The sequence below is a fragment of the Daktulosphaira vitifoliae genome, unplaced genomic scaffold (assembly GCF_025091365.1).
Source record: "Daktulosphaira vitifoliae isolate Bord-2020 unplaced genomic scaffold, ASM2509136v1 Scaffold_2, whole genome shotgun sequence".
NCBI classification, from domain to species: Eukaryota; Metazoa; Arthropoda; class Insecta; order Hemiptera; family Phylloxeridae; genus Daktulosphaira; species Daktulosphaira vitifoliae.
In genome coordinates, this window is record NW_026099573.1 from 28,696,887 (window position 1) to 28,712,698 (window position 15,812).

The following is a 15,812-nucleotide window of genomic DNA, read 5'->3' on the forward strand; positions in this document are numbered from 1 at the left end:
ATCGATTTACATTAATCAGTCTATTGAATCTTAAGTTTATTTTTCATTCCTAAAAAATTGGTATTATTGTCTTTTTTCTTTTGAAAATAGCCATAAAATCGTATGATAAATTTTCTTGAGAAGCTCCATTGTGAGAAGTTTTTAAAAATATTTTTTGCTATCACTATTGCATCAAAATATACATAGCACACATATTCTTATATATTAATAATATGTGTTTTTAAATTTAATTCATTTACAAGATTGAAGAAAATAATATTATTTTAAACTGGTCAAAAACAAGCAAACGCAATAAATAAATAAATTATAAATAAATTGCTGGCTGTTCTATTAAAAAAATTTACAATGAAAAATGCTTTGTAAACAGTGTAGTTAAAATTATTATTGCTCATAGAGCAAACATTGTTTTAAAATCAAATTTTTTGTCAAAATTGTTTTAATTAAAAATTTTATTGGAAATTAGTTAACATGTTTAAAAAATCGTTGCAAACGTTGGTGAAAAGGACAATAAATGTGATCAACTATTCAAGTAACTGTCCAGATGTAAAAAAAGGTCTTGTGTTAGGCGTATATCGGGGATGTAACCCTGGTGAAGTACTCATGTCAGATCAAGCACAAGCATTTAACTTAATGGTTAAAAATAAAGCTAAAGATTTTCTTCTAACTTCTAATATTGCTCAACAAGGAGCAGTGGTAGCACATGATTTACATCCCGATTATTTCGCTGTAGCATTCGCTGACATTGGACCAACGGATGCTAAATACAATAAACAAGAAAATCTTCAAGACTGCTTGGAATGGACAAGAATAGGAGCAGGACTAGGTGCACGTGCTTTGCAAAGTTATGGCGTCGAAGAAATATATGTTGAAAACATGTCTCATGCTGAAGCAGCAGCTACTGGATCGGTAATAGGAACATGGGATTTTAATGAGTATAAAAATATTGAAGATCCAATTAAAACTACAATATTACCATATGAAGTTAAAGACCAGGATATATGGAAGATGGGAATAATAACAGGTGAAGCAACAAATCTAGCTCGCTATATTGCTCATTTACCTCCCAATGTTGGAACTCCTGAGATCATATCTGGATTCGCAATGGATGTATTGTGCAAATGCAATATAAATGTTGAAGTCAGAGATGTTGAGTGGATTGAAGATAAAAAACTTAACTCTTTTTTAAATGTAGCTAAAGGATCGCGACGCACTCCAATGATGTTAGAATTATCTTATTGTGGGGGAGTTCCCGATGCCAAGCCAACTGTTCTAATTGGAGACGGTTGTACTTATGATTCATGGGGCCTATGTCTTCGTGATAATAAACATCCAGAGTTTGGTATGTTTGGAAAAGCTGGTGCTGCATCAGTTATCGGTATTATGAAAGGCATATCGCAATTATCTTTACCTCTAAACGTCAACGCCCTTATTCCACTTTATGAAAATAAACCTGGTGGTATGGCCCTGAAACCGGGGTCAGTAATAAAAACATTTGATGGGAACACTACTGAAGTTCATAATACTAATAGAACATCTAGACTTGTACTAAGTGACCTTATTGGCTACAGTCAAAACCTTGCACCTAATATGGTTATTAATATGTCGGCCTTGTCTATTGATACTTTAAAATACTTTAATAGTGGAGCCATTTACAGTTACACGACAGATGACAAAATTTTCGACAACTTAGAATCCGCCTCTTCAGCTACTGGAGATAGAGTTCTAAGAGGACCTCTTTGGGATGTGTATAAAGCAAAAACACTTTGGCCATCACTTGCAGATACACGAGTCGTACCTCATCAAGCGACTGGAGATTCTATGGCTGCAGCAATGTTTCTAGAGAAATTCAAACCAAAAGGATCGAGTATGGTTACTTTAGATATAGCAGGTTCTTCATTTTTACAAAGCCCAAAACCGGATCATTATTTAAGACCGGAAAGAATGACTGGAAGTCCGGTTCGCACTGTACTACAATTCCTAAAACAAATCGTATGTCCTCATGATGCAAAGCCATCATGCTAATTTTTTTAATAGTAATCCTAAAAATTTAACTAAAAAATGTTTCATAATATATTTTATTGAACATACAAAATAATAAATTATAGATTAAATTTCATACAAATTATATAATTAACAAGCGTTTAAAATTAATTTGAGGTTTTGTAGAAATAATGTCTGAAATTATAAAAAAAAAATGTAAAAATTCCTATACTAGCTTACCAGTTGAGATATTTGTTTCTAAACTTATTTTGTATCAAAAAATTAATAAACGTACGCAATATATAGCGTGTTCTTAATATGTTTTATATATTTTATTTATAAGCTAGTTAAATTACAGGACTACAATATTATCTTAATATAATGAAGAATTATTATGATACTCTACATAACTGGTTGCCACAAACATATTTTGCTACTGTATAGAGGTTATTTGGTTTTTTTAACTCGTGATACCACATCAGTAACCACAACTGCTTAGGGTATTATTATTATTCAGTAAAACCACAAGTATATTCGTACTCAAATAAATAATAAAAATACTGACCATGCAACAAATTAGGTTTCTTTTATTAATAAAAAATATCTAACTAAAAATATATTTTGAGGAAATATTTTGTTATTATATATAGAAGCTTATTTTGATCAGGGATTCGGAACGGAACAAAAATATTGTTCCGGAACGTGAAATTTCGTTCCGTTCCGAGTTTGCTCCGGAACGGAACTCTTCCTAAAAATCGTTCCGACCATTTGCTCCGGAACGGNAATATAATTCATTGATGATATTTCAAAATTAATTTCAAAAATATTATATTAATTTCTTATTTGATTTTTTTTATCATTTTTAATCAACTAAATTGGATTATCCGTTACTACATTATGAGGGATTACTAATTGAGCGTTAGCTTATAGTATTAATAAATCTTAAGATTGCAATATAGTATCAATATTATCTGTTTCGTTAAATCTTAATAAATATTGCTTTCCAAAATTCATTTTAATAATTTTCAAACTGATAAAGTAGACTAAAAAAAAATTTTTCAGGTCGTTGGAAATGATAACTTAGAATTAAAAAAAGAAAACTCTCTCCGAATATATTTGTACAATGAATACTATGATGTATTTAATGCGCTTATGTTTAACCTTTGTGGAGATTCACTTTATGTGGGCCAATTGGAACGTTTTTAATATGACATCAATAGAAGATTTTATTAAAAATAAATGTAACAAACAAAATCCTATAATTAAACTTATGGTTTTGTAGACATAGGGTTGAAAACGAACATTCTGATAATAACCGTTAACATTTCATCATGCACTACAGCAGCAATAATGACTAGTAAAAATGTTCTCAATAATAGTAATAATAAGCTAACACCACACTGTATAGTGTTAACGCCTACTCGAAATTCTATGGATATATTATTTTGTAGATCTTAGCGTGAGGTTTTCATATGTTTACGTATGTGTATAGACTTCTTTCACATACACATACAAACACTTCTTATTTGTGTGTTGTATATATGGTGCATATATAAATATAAATATCAAGCTACTGAAAGGTATCTAGTCCCTAAAACACATTTACCCGTCACTATGCTCTTCACACCTTTAATATTATGAAGTATCCAAGACGGCGCTCCTACAATACACATATTAATAGTAGACTATGAAAAAATTGGGAATAGAAACTGGTTTCCGTTAAATTATACACGAACAGTATTAATCTATGGCTAGTACTTTATCAACGTGTGAGGTAGTTAATTAAATTAGTCGAAAATACTATTTGATATTAAATTTAGATAAACAAAATTTATATTAACACGTTACATGTTTACCATGGATTTCATTTGACTTTGAATGGCCAAAATTGAAATATTATTTGAATTATCTACAAGTAACGTACTTAGCTAAACTGGTTTATTAAAATTTATACTATATAAACAAAGTGTTTTTTTCATAGATGCATTGAGTAATTTACAAAAATTCATCTCTAAATTTATACCATTTAAATAAAATCAAATATATGATCATTTTTTTATAGTAATGAAGTTTTATTGTCTGTTTAAATGTATTATTATTTATTTTGCATAAATTTATAGTTGATTTTGTAGTTGATTCAATTAAAATTTCCTTCTTCGATGTATACATTTTTTCTAACCGTTTAAAATGTAATAAAATTTAAAATTATGATATGCTATATACATTAATAAAAACATAACTTTGTTTGATTAGCAGAATTCATGAACTATTTTTTTGATTTCAACACACTGTTAAATGTTAATTTCATAAAATAAAAAAGTACTGAGAAACGAAACAATTTAAAATATGGTCGTTCTTTGTCTCCGTTTGTTTGACACAATGAAGTCATATTGTATAATTGCGATAAAATTCATTTGACCCAATTACTAACTTTTAAACAATCGATTAGATAACTATAATAGTTTTAAAAAAATATCTGGTCGACTGAGGTAAATTTAAAAAGGCAGTTTCTCCGTCTAGTTACGATCATGCCTTATTTCCCCTTAAATTGCTACCGTTATTATACAATATTAAGTACTCGATATATTATAATGTATAAGTATAAAAAAATATTTTCATATAAAAAGTTAGTAATATTTTCTCCACGAAAATTTGAGTTACTGGTATATGTTGCAATTAAATGAAACGTACAGCAATGAACTACTAATTGAGTGGTTTTTGGTGTGAACATCTCTAAAACTCTAAAAATCTAGACTCTATAGAAGTAACAAGAATACTATTCATTCATAAACCATACATTCAAGAAAACAATCAAGATCATCATTCTTCAACTAATAATAAAAGAGTAATAATAGGGACCCATTTATCTTTCGAAAGCTACCCCTAAAATGTACCTCTTAGAAATAGTTTTTTCTTACAATTAACTTGATATCTACGATAGTTTATAAAAGTAAAGTAAATGCGTATATTTGTATAAAAAAAAATCATTAGTTAATAAAAAAATGTTGGGTATAATATATTTAATATATCACGCTGTATATTATATAGATATCACATGCGTTATAATATTAATTGAAAAAAATTAATAAATTGTAATGTTTCACCGTAGTGCATTACTCGTTTAATAATTGCGTTGTACAACAGTCGGAAAGAACTTTAATGGTACAAATCTGCTGCAAAGCTTTCGGGTGACAAATCGATAGCGTCTGTCTCATATTACCCTGGTACTCGTTTTCTAAAAGGCAACGTCATACGCCGCCCACGCATTTCACACTGCAACCTCAACGCCATGTGCGGCGATGGCGGCGGCGGCGCCGACCCGAATTACCACCAATATAACATCCCGGCGTACTCGTTCGCTTGTTTTGTTCGTCAATGAAATGCCGCCGAAGATTTATTCACATCGGACACGTTTTTGTGTGTTTTTCCGCTTCATTATTATAATGTACCACCACAGAAATGCCCAATTATCTCCGTCAAACGCAAACAAGTCATACACTATCGCACATGGAACAACCTCACGCCACCGCTCCGACTAAAGTTAAATTATACACTGTGAATGTGTACATGATTTACGTCCTGTTGCGACGTCGGTACGTCATTTTTAATTGTATTTATTTATCATACAAAAAAAAATGTCACTGGGTCCACAGTTTGAATATAACCACCGTAATAGTTTACTTATTAAAAAAGAAAAAACAATATTTTATTCATAATGTATTCTTTTCAATAATCTCCCGGAAAAATTATTATAATCAAGCCAATTGTCTTCTTGCGTTCGTAAAACATCAAGATCAAAGCGAGTGTTCCACAAAAACAGTACATTCTATGTGAATTTATTAACCTAATCACGAGTCCAGTGTGGTACACACACATCTACACTTAATACTAGCCAATGTAACATCTATCTACAAGAAAACGAATGCATTTTGGAATATATATATATATAAAGAACATTCCATGACAATTGTATTTATTTACATAAATACCAGTCTCTTTTTTTATTTTCGAAAAAACCCTTTCGATGTTTACAAATAGACCTTTGACTTTTTAATTTTTCCGAAATTTCTTATCGGATGAATAATTTTAAGTTAATTGCAATGAATTGTGTTATCGTTTAGGTGATGCTATTGGCGAAAAAATAAACAAACTTTATTTTTAAAGTTCGGTCGTCTTTTTTTTTTTATAATAATACAATATTGTGAAACATTAATTGTGTTTTTAATTGCTTCCTTATTAAATAAATATAGATCACTGATTCGCCCAACAATAAATCTTTGTGGATATTATGTCATTAACACGTTTAGTTTTTCAATAGGTTATTATTTATTTATTTTGTTGTATGGATCGTTAAGCAATATTGCATCGTAAAAAGGAGAGGGTGCTTTTCATAGGTCTTTCCACATCAGTGGGTTATAAACTTTAATGTTGGCAGGGACTTAACTGTAAAATCTCTGCTTTAGTTAAAAATAAGAACACCTGGTGTTAGATATCCATAAAATGCAAATGTAGTCTAGTGGTAACAAATTGAATACAAATGATAATTTAGGCGGGTGATTGGAATGCTGTAACAATTTCATCTGTATTTTCCAATAAATGAAATACGATCAATATACTAATAAATAAAATCAAAATTAACTATCAAGCTATTGCGTGTCATTGATTTTAAATAAAACACATAGTGAGTAATAGAACAATGTTTAAACTTCCAAAACGAATGAATATTAACAATATATTGAAAATTAAACACGTAACAAAAAAAATGACTCGTTAATATCGTATGATTTTTACTCTAAATTTAAACATAATATTACTATAAATTTTAACGTTAATGTTTAGGCACTGTACTAAAACCCCTACACAAGAGTAGAAATTATTTTCCACGTTAATCTATCGTGTGCATGTTTCTCAATTCTTGGCTGTCGGTGGTGGCGGCAACGACCACTTGGGATAATTAAATCGTATTCGTTATGGTCTCCGAACGTGAGAGAAGTATTCGGCTTAGACCGAGAGAGCCGACCAAAAACCATATACTCATAACCTGCAGGAGACGATGACTGCTTACATGGTAATAGCTAATTCATAACACGTTTCCAAAGCTCCCCCACTGACGCTTATTTATTAATATTAATTAATATATCTCTACGGAAACCACAGTTACTTCAAATATACTCTAAGTTACAATAACTGAAAAAACTTACCTCGATAAAAGCGTGAAAATTATCAACTTGACATTCATAAGATTTACTTAACAATTGAGAAATAGTCGTTGAAAACTTGACTTTAGAGCTAACGTTTGTTTACTTAATGTTTATAATTTTAATGTTTAATTGATTATTTTTATTTCATTCAACAATCTACCAATGCGTAAATAACAGGGGAATTATTTCAAGGGCATTTTTTATGAGTTTAAATGCTCGGACAACGTGATATGTACATGTAAAAAGTTCAATCGTTGAGAGTATCAATATAAAAGTAACAATTATTACCTACCGCAAAACATTAAACATTTTAATGACGTACTATGTGAAATTACACAATACGATGGGTTTCTTTTGTTTAAAAACGTATAGTACTTGCAAATATAAATTTTATGATTTTTAAGACAAGATTTAATCATAATATGGTATCGGATGTCGTTGTTACATTATTGATACTAAGTTTCTTCTAATTTATGCTATTTTAATTATGTTTAATGCGACGCATAGTTTTCTACAACTTAAAGAAGCCTATAAATATATGTTAACACTTATCAAAACATTATTATTGTTATTAAAACTATCCATTTATACGACCAGTATATACTGAATAAATGGATTAGTCTAATATATAGTAAACTAATCAATTTATTTTAAAGTTTATATAATATGTATACATTTTAATATATACATTTTTTCTTAAATTAAATTCTAAGTAATATTCAGTTATTTAATAAAACAGAAGATAAATTAAATTTTAAAAAATCAACGCACGTAATAAGAACCGAAATTGACTCCGTGATTAAATTAACGGAAATTTGAATGTTGACCTTTAATGTGTAAACAAGAAGTAGATAAACATAGCTCTAATTTTTTTCAAACATTATTGTACTTTATTAGTATAATTAAGATAACATAATTGAATATTGAGGTATGTGGGTTGCTACAACTAAAGAAGTTATTCCAACACAGGGGAGGTTTTTATCGGTTACACGTGAACGGATGGAAATTGTACCCTAGCAGGGCATATTTTGTTAAACATGTTATTCAATGTACTGCGTACAAATAATTTATTTTATACATAAAAAATATTATGTGCTACCTTATAGGGAACACTATGTGCCAGATGAAGTTGTTTAACGTTGGAGGTGGTGAAGAAATTTAGTTTAAAACTAACTAGTCGTTGAAAAGTACGGTTAAATGTTTTTAACGAGCCCGCCGTTTTCATTATTCATATTTTTAACGCACGTATGGGATTATGTACAGCGAAGGAGGTGTAAAAAGTAGTATACTATGGCCACCGTCGGTATGTGTGTTATTATTATTATTATTTTATGATTATTGTTGTTTCTTGAGATACTTACCGCATACTTTTACTAGCAATAGGTGAGGGGCAAAGAGAACGAACAGCGCCCACTCTGTCGAGTGATATATTACAATCAAACGCAGCGGGACAGCAAAATACACCGGCCGAAAATGAAAAAAAATCCAAAATAGAACTACCCGATGCTGGCGTGCGCTTGACCATGACCACTACTACAACCAAGGAGCACGACCTTTTCACCTTTGCCTGGAAAAACCCATCAGTTACCAAATTGACATACTCATGCAATCACAATATTTGTTCTTTGATTATGGACATTTATTATACACGTGAAAATCGAGAAACGTACGAAGCAAACTGTAAATCAATTTTTATTGCGGCCATCGATGTATGCGTGTTCTGTATAATTATTTTATTTCAAAGTATAATAATGAAAATAATCCATGATAGGATTAATGTTATAGTTAAAACAATAAGAGTTTTTGTAATACCTACTATGAATTCATCAATAAAAATAAAATGGGGTAAAATGGAAACACACGGAGTTAAATTAAAATCCATAAAAACTTACGATAAATAACACTGGACAGCAAAATTACAAATGTCGGTGTTAGCAATATTTTAATTGATTCGAATGTATTTTTATTGCTGATTCCGAATTTGGTCTTAGATTTTTCGTATTAGCTTTAGTTTTAAAATAACTACTAATTTTTTAAAAAATCAGAAAATGTATAATAAAATTATAACAAAAAATAAAAACATTTTTATGTTTTTCTACCAAAGAAATCTGATTTTTAGTATTTTAAACCCTAACGAAAATTGAGATAAATACATCAAATTTAACCTGTAGGTTATTAAAGTTGAATTTTTTAATTGAATTTTAACATACGACATAAATAATCGTTATAATTTCTTTAAGTTTAAAAGTGCTTAAATTGGGAAAAAAGTGGTAGATGTACTCTAGATACCTTTAAAATAGTAACGTGCCAGCGTTACCCCACACTCCTTTTTGCAGTTCCCTAAGTAGCATTAACATATAGAACATAGAAGAAATCAAATGAGCAAATAGAAAGTCGTTCAATAATACTATTATAGGTCGGTTGTTACTGGTTACCTAAATTAATGAATAGTGATAGAAGATAATGAATAGTTATCATTGTTGATTAATTATAAGTTATCACGTATTTGATATAAAATATTAAACAATTTTTTAAGATTATATTTATTATGAAAATAAGTAATCTTAAAGTAACAACCCGTTTCATGCACTTCCTTAAAAAAAAAATGTTAGGGTACGTCACAGTAGCTAAAAATATAGTTAAAGTACTTAGTCTTCTCGTGTCCCCCACCAAATTAAGCACTATGTTTCTATTTGTCTCATAATCATAAATTTGATATGAAATCATAGGAATTGCAGAAAGGATTTCAAAAATATAGTTTTTATGTTTGTTTTGTCTGCTAAATGAAATATACGATTATTTGTATAATTTATATTAATTAATTTATACTCGTATAAATTGATTTTTATTTGATTTTCTATTTATTTCTATTGATTTTAATAGTAAAAATTATGAAATCTCAAAATTTAATAATAATGTCATCTTTTTAACAGATGTTGTAAAATAATGTATTTTTTTCAAAAAAATAATAATTTTAACTACATCGATTAAGATTATGACAAGTATTGAGATGGATCCATCAAGTTACACCTGTTCTTACAAACCTATAAAGTTAAATTATAAATAAAAAAATAAAAAAGCTGTTTAGTATAATTTTTCTTTGATTTAACTTATTTAAGTATTATTTTTTATTTTATAATTCTTACAGAGTTATTGTAACTACAATTTGTAGAATTCGAGATGTAAAACTATTGACACATTTTCTGTCTTTCGCACAATAAAAAAAAAAAAATAACTATAAAGATGTTTGTCGATTATTATTGTCACCTTCAATTCAAGGATTATTTACCTTTGTAACAATACAGTTGTGAACGTTGGTGTGTTATTGGACGGATAATATAACGGATTAAATAATTCAATAGGGAGCCAAACAGTGTCATTCCTTTGGCTATTATTTTTCTGCTCCATTGGGTTTTCGGCGGTCACAAAATAAAAACGCTCGTGTCGCCCATTTGATGTCCACACAATGGCATAATTATTATTGTCATAATCGCGGACCACATAATATTGGTTAATCCGTCAACGCGTCCTCCTTTCGGATCACTGCATGTTGTTACATTCAGCGTAGACTCGACCGGTTTTCTTGGATTTTTCTGTCGGTCGATTAACGCTAAACCGATCGATTATGACCACAAAACGATTGGCTGCCGAGGGGGACGTACAATTGCAATTTTTAGGGAACGGAGGGTGTGTCAGAAATATTTCAAATTAGTATTATTGTTGTAAATATACATGTGTATATATATTTTTTTGGAAAAGCGTGCGCAACATCCGATATTATTCATGGTCGATAAATTTGCCGACCCGACCACCGAAAATATCAAAAATAATATTACATTATATAAATCATAACAATAGCGTAAAATTTCAAATCAGCTGTTTGTATTTAGTTCACAGTTACCTTTACATAGTTCATAGTAACGATCAGGATCAATCGCATTACTCAGATAACGACTGCCAACAACCAAAAGCTATAAATGACATTTTCAACTTAATTTTTGCAGCTCATTTTTTCTATCGGAATATATCAAAATATTAAGTGTTTTATAATTCATAATTCATTGGCCATTAAGCTTAAAAGTATTCGATATTATTATTCGTATGCCATTAAAAATATTATGTCATCACTAGCTTAAAATATTAAACAAGCTTGTTAATATATTTTTTTATTCTTTGTTGAAATATTATGAGTTACTTCTATTATTATTTAACCATACTATCATGATAACAAATAAAAATAATTTATATTAATGAATATATTTATGTATATTAAACTAAGAACTCATTACACTTTTATAGTTTTTTTAACAAGAACTGTATTGATTACGCATTTAATAAATATTTTATCAACAATCCACGTTTGAACTCACTGTTTCATTGCGAATAATAACTAATTTAATTTCATAGGCAACACTATAATTTGTTTATGTCATGTTAAAATGAAATCTGTGTCATAAAATACCAAACATATTAATAATGACCGTAATAAACGTATTTTCATTACTATTGCGTGTGCCTTAACTCATTATTTTTTACGATTAAAATAAATATACTAATAAAAATCTAGAATACTACATAATAATCTAAAATAGGTATTTAGTTAATTTTTAATTTCTTCTTGTGCTTCCAATAATATCATGTTTATATTTATCAGAAAAATAATTGATCATTGTGTACTATAATATGTTGAAATTTTGTTCAAGATTCCATAATATATTTTTATTTAAATGCAAATTCAATTCAAAATATTTTAATATTCAGTCATATAATTTTTATAACGATAATACTTAAATGCACAATTATTATATTTTATCGAAGAGTAAAATATCAAAGAGTAATTTCCTAGATTTTATCATAATTATATTAAGAATAATATATTACTTTTATTAATTGAATTTTAAAACACTATTAGTATAAAAAATAATTTAAGACATTAAAACTATAAAATTACACAATGTTTATAAATAGACATATTACTTGTCAATAAATTAAATCGTTTGACTTAGCAATAAGCAATTCAAATAAAAATTGAAAAAAAAAAAAAAAACACCAGAGAAAACTAAAATTTATTTGGTATATAATTCTTAATATAAAATAATTTGTTGACAAAACTAGAGTCATCATATTGGTTGAGCGTTCTATGAATAGGATGATTATGATTACACTACTGTGATACTAAGAAATATAAAATAAAAAGTTATTGCTTTTGGCATATGCCGGAACACGAAAGGAGATGGAGAACAAAGATCAGGGTCGGATGTAGTTCATACAAATAGAAGCGATGAATGAAAAATCAGCAGAATTATGACGAGATACTAGAGTTGAGATATTAAGTGCAGTATGAATTAAAGTGTAGTGTAGGTGATGGGTGTGGAATTTATAAGAAAACGATTTTGGTGTCATGCTAAGTATGCCAAACAATAATATTCCAAGAAAGAACAAACTTGTGTAAAATAAAGGGTACGAAGACCGATAAAGGATATAAAACGAGTAGTGTTGCACTTCATAAAGCCCATGATTCTCATACCAAAAGTTACCTTGATGTGATGATTAAATGTAGGAGTAAGGTAGAAACCAAGATCTTTAGCAAAGGAAACATAACATTTTTTTTACAGTTAAATAAAATTCAATAATTTATTGAAATATATTTTATCTGTTCATTTGGAACAATATTTTTCCCCATATACTATTGGCACACGGGCAATAATACGTAAAAAATGCTAGTGAAATTTTTGTTTTTTAATCAATGGTTATTATTTAAATTCAATACGCATAAGAGTATAAAAATAATTTTACTATAAGAATTTTCATAAATTTAATCAGAAAAAAATAACAAAATAATATCATCTCTCGATCAAATATTAAAAATATATAAATATTTACTAAAATTATCAAATTCAGTATAATTTTTCTAAATTATATAAGCTCGTACGTTTTTAAAGATCTACGTGTGTTATTCATTTTAATTAATTTAGACAATATAAACATGTTTAAAATTCTGGCTTTAACAATAAGTAATAATTGTTTAGTATTAATTTAGTTTTTTATGTAATTAAATTTTATTATTTCAATCTACAATGGATAATGACAATGAACAATGTGCCAATGACGAGTTTATACCAGAGACATTAGAAGAAAGACTTTGGGGTCTTACAGAAATATTTCCTCAATCAATTGTTGATAAAGCTTGTTATGTAGGAAAAATAACAAAGAGACACTGTAAAATTGCTCTACATTATGGTCGTACTTATGGGTGGATGATTGGAAGTTCAGCAGCAATTCTCTTTATACCTTTAATTACTCATCGAGAACTTCAAAAAAAATGTTAATTTTTAAAACAAAGGCTATAAACTTAATGGTGGTTATAATAAAAATACTCTATATCCAAATATTAATTGTATAATATAATTGTAATTTATATTATTTTCAAATTGTACATAATTATGACCTATAAATTTACAGTATTAGCGAAACAAGTGTTTTTGTCTTTCGAAGTATACAGAGTAATTATTTTAACGCTAGCTATTCGATAAGTAAAAATATCTTAAAATAACATTCTTTATTAATCATTCTTTTTTTGATTTTCTTAGCATACGTTTTGTATCTTAAAAGTGTAACAACTATTAAATATATTTATAACTAGTTTATAAAATAGAAAATTGATATAATTATGAAAATGACTGGTCGATAATAACTTTTGGATCAATAATTTGGAAGTTTTTAACATTCTTATACCTAGACGGAGGAGAGGTATAGTATTTTCTCTAAAAGCTTACAAAATGAATGCTTATTATCTTTAGTACATTGTATTAAAATTTCATTAGGGTAAATGTTGAAAAAAAAAAGTTGTAGCATGTTTAAAATGTAGAAAGAAAATATTGAACTTGTAATATATTCAAAATTTAGAGTAATTTTAATATTTTTTTAATTAAAAAAATTGAGGGTTATTTCAAATTTTTAAAATTGATAAATTCAACAAGAAAGTTTATATAAAAAGAGTGTGCCCAACGTTTCCTAGCAGAATTTATTAAGTGCACATTTACGATACAACTAGAGGTTATGTTTATAAATGATCAAAATTGCTATCACTTTACATAAATCAGAGTTGAAAAATAATATAGATAAATAATTTTTAATATTGTTTAAAAAAACAATGAAACTATTTGTATGATCCTTAGTGTAAATAGTATTTGATTTTTAATAGATTTAGATAAATCTATTTTATTAAGATTAAAAAAATATACATATATTTATTTTTATTTTAACAATCATGTAACGTGGAAACTAAATGACGCTAAAAATGTTTTATAAATGCATTTGTAATAAAAATTCTAAATACTAAATAATCAACACGTTTGAATTTAAAACAATACATACATTATTAGTGACAACACTTTCTGTTTGTGAAACCTGGAAAATTATTTAGACATAATAGATATTTATTTCTGAATGATAGGATTTAATTTATGAATATCTTATAAGCTGCTGTTAATAAATTTTCAGTTTACTATAATATTAAAATTAAGCTATTATTCTGGTTTATTGAATTCCAGTGAAAAAATTTAAGCTGTTACTTCAATAAACAAAGATATAAATAAAAAATAGATGGTACTTTGCTTAAGACTAATACAAGTCTAGTAATGAAAGATATTGTTAAGTATTAAAAATAACAACTGAAATTTTTTAATCACATTAGCGATATGTCCACATTCTTGTTATATAGATGGCTATCTAGGTTCAACTAGATTAAAATCGGGTTATTTTTAGGCGTATATCAACAAAATCAATTGTGTGAGAGCTGAGAATTTTTATCGACGAACACAAAAAAAAAGCATGATATAACCAATACCTTCTTAACTCAGCATTAAAGCTAAAAATAATAATACATAAATCAAAATTTAATCTGTTCATTTTTAAGAAAAAATTATGATATGAATATATTTTGTCTCTTAATTTTCCCTACTACATTTTTGTATTTATTTTTCATTAAATGAAAACAATAACTCATAATTCATAACTAAAAATTTTAAATAAAATTATTAGCTGTATTATTTTTGAGAACAATCTTTCTATACACCTAAGGTATAGCTTTACTAATATATATTAGCAGTTCACTGTCTACGAGAGGGAAAATTAACTAGATTATTTAAGTATTTTTTTGAAAGTGTGATATTATATAACCTTGCTTTATTTTTTATTAATTAACGACTATACTAGTAATTGAGCAAAAAAAGGTCGTCAAAAACATTTTTTTAACTTTCATGTTGCCCGAAAGAAATTTAGGTAAAACAAATGAAGTTTATTTATTTTCTTTGAATTTATATTATTTAAAAAATTTTTAATGTTTATCTGAAAATTCAAAGTAAATTATATAATAAAAAAAAAACGGTAGCACAGTGGGGTCGCGGCATAGTGGAGACATTGCATAGTAGTTTCCAGTATAGATTTAATCTGACAGTGATTAAAATCACTATCATAAGAAACGCTTCGATGCAAATCTGTAGATAGTGTTTAATTTTAAAAAATTGATGGATAATTGCAAAAGCAACATCAACTTCTATTAAAATAAAATACAAAACCCATAATTATCATACAAAAATAGTATATTTTTCAATATGGTAGCCATTTGCG

At 27.7% G+C, this 15,812-nt stretch overlaps 3 protein-coding genes and 1 long non-coding RNA gene across 4 annotated transcripts in view; all 4 read left to right on the top strand.

Moving 5' to 3' along the window:
• The first annotated feature begins 468 nt into the window (after positions 1-468).
• Positions 469-2,211, top strand: LOC126898090 (cytosol aminopeptidase-like). The gene has a single exon (XM_050672039.1). The coding sequence runs from the start codon at positions 469-471 to the stop codon at positions 2,020-2,022; it is 1,554 nt and encodes a 517-aa protein (XP_050527996.1). The 3' UTR covers positions 2,023-2,211.
• A 2,976-nt stretch (positions 2,212-5,187) lies between these two features.
• LOC126897304 (uncharacterized) lies at positions 5,188-9,952 on the top strand. Its single transcript, XR_007702067.1, has 3 exons — positions 5,188-5,573; positions 8,288-8,484; positions 8,559-9,952. It is a non-coding gene; the product is annotated as an uncharacterized LOC126897304 (long non-coding RNA).
• A 3,233-nt stretch (positions 9,953-13,185) lies between these two features.
• Positions 13,186-13,549, top strand: LOC126897297 (mitochondrial import receptor subunit TOM22 homolog). Its single transcript, XM_050670814.1, has one exon. It carries the CDS (start codon positions 13,259-13,261, stop codon positions 13,508-13,510), a length of 252 nt encoding a protein of 83 aa, XP_050526771.1. The 5' UTR covers positions 13,186-13,258; the 3' UTR covers positions 13,511-13,549.
• A 149-nt stretch (positions 13,550-13,698) lies between these two features.
• The window catches only part of LOC126897242 (uncharacterized), a 7,779-nt gene continuing 5,665 nt past the window's right edge, over positions 13,699-15,812 (top strand). Inside the window, exon 1 of the mRNA XM_050670705.1 lies at positions 13,699-13,931. The gene's annotated coding sequence lies outside the window, so the exon portion shown is untranslated. The remainder of the gene's footprint in view (positions 13,932-15,812) is intronic.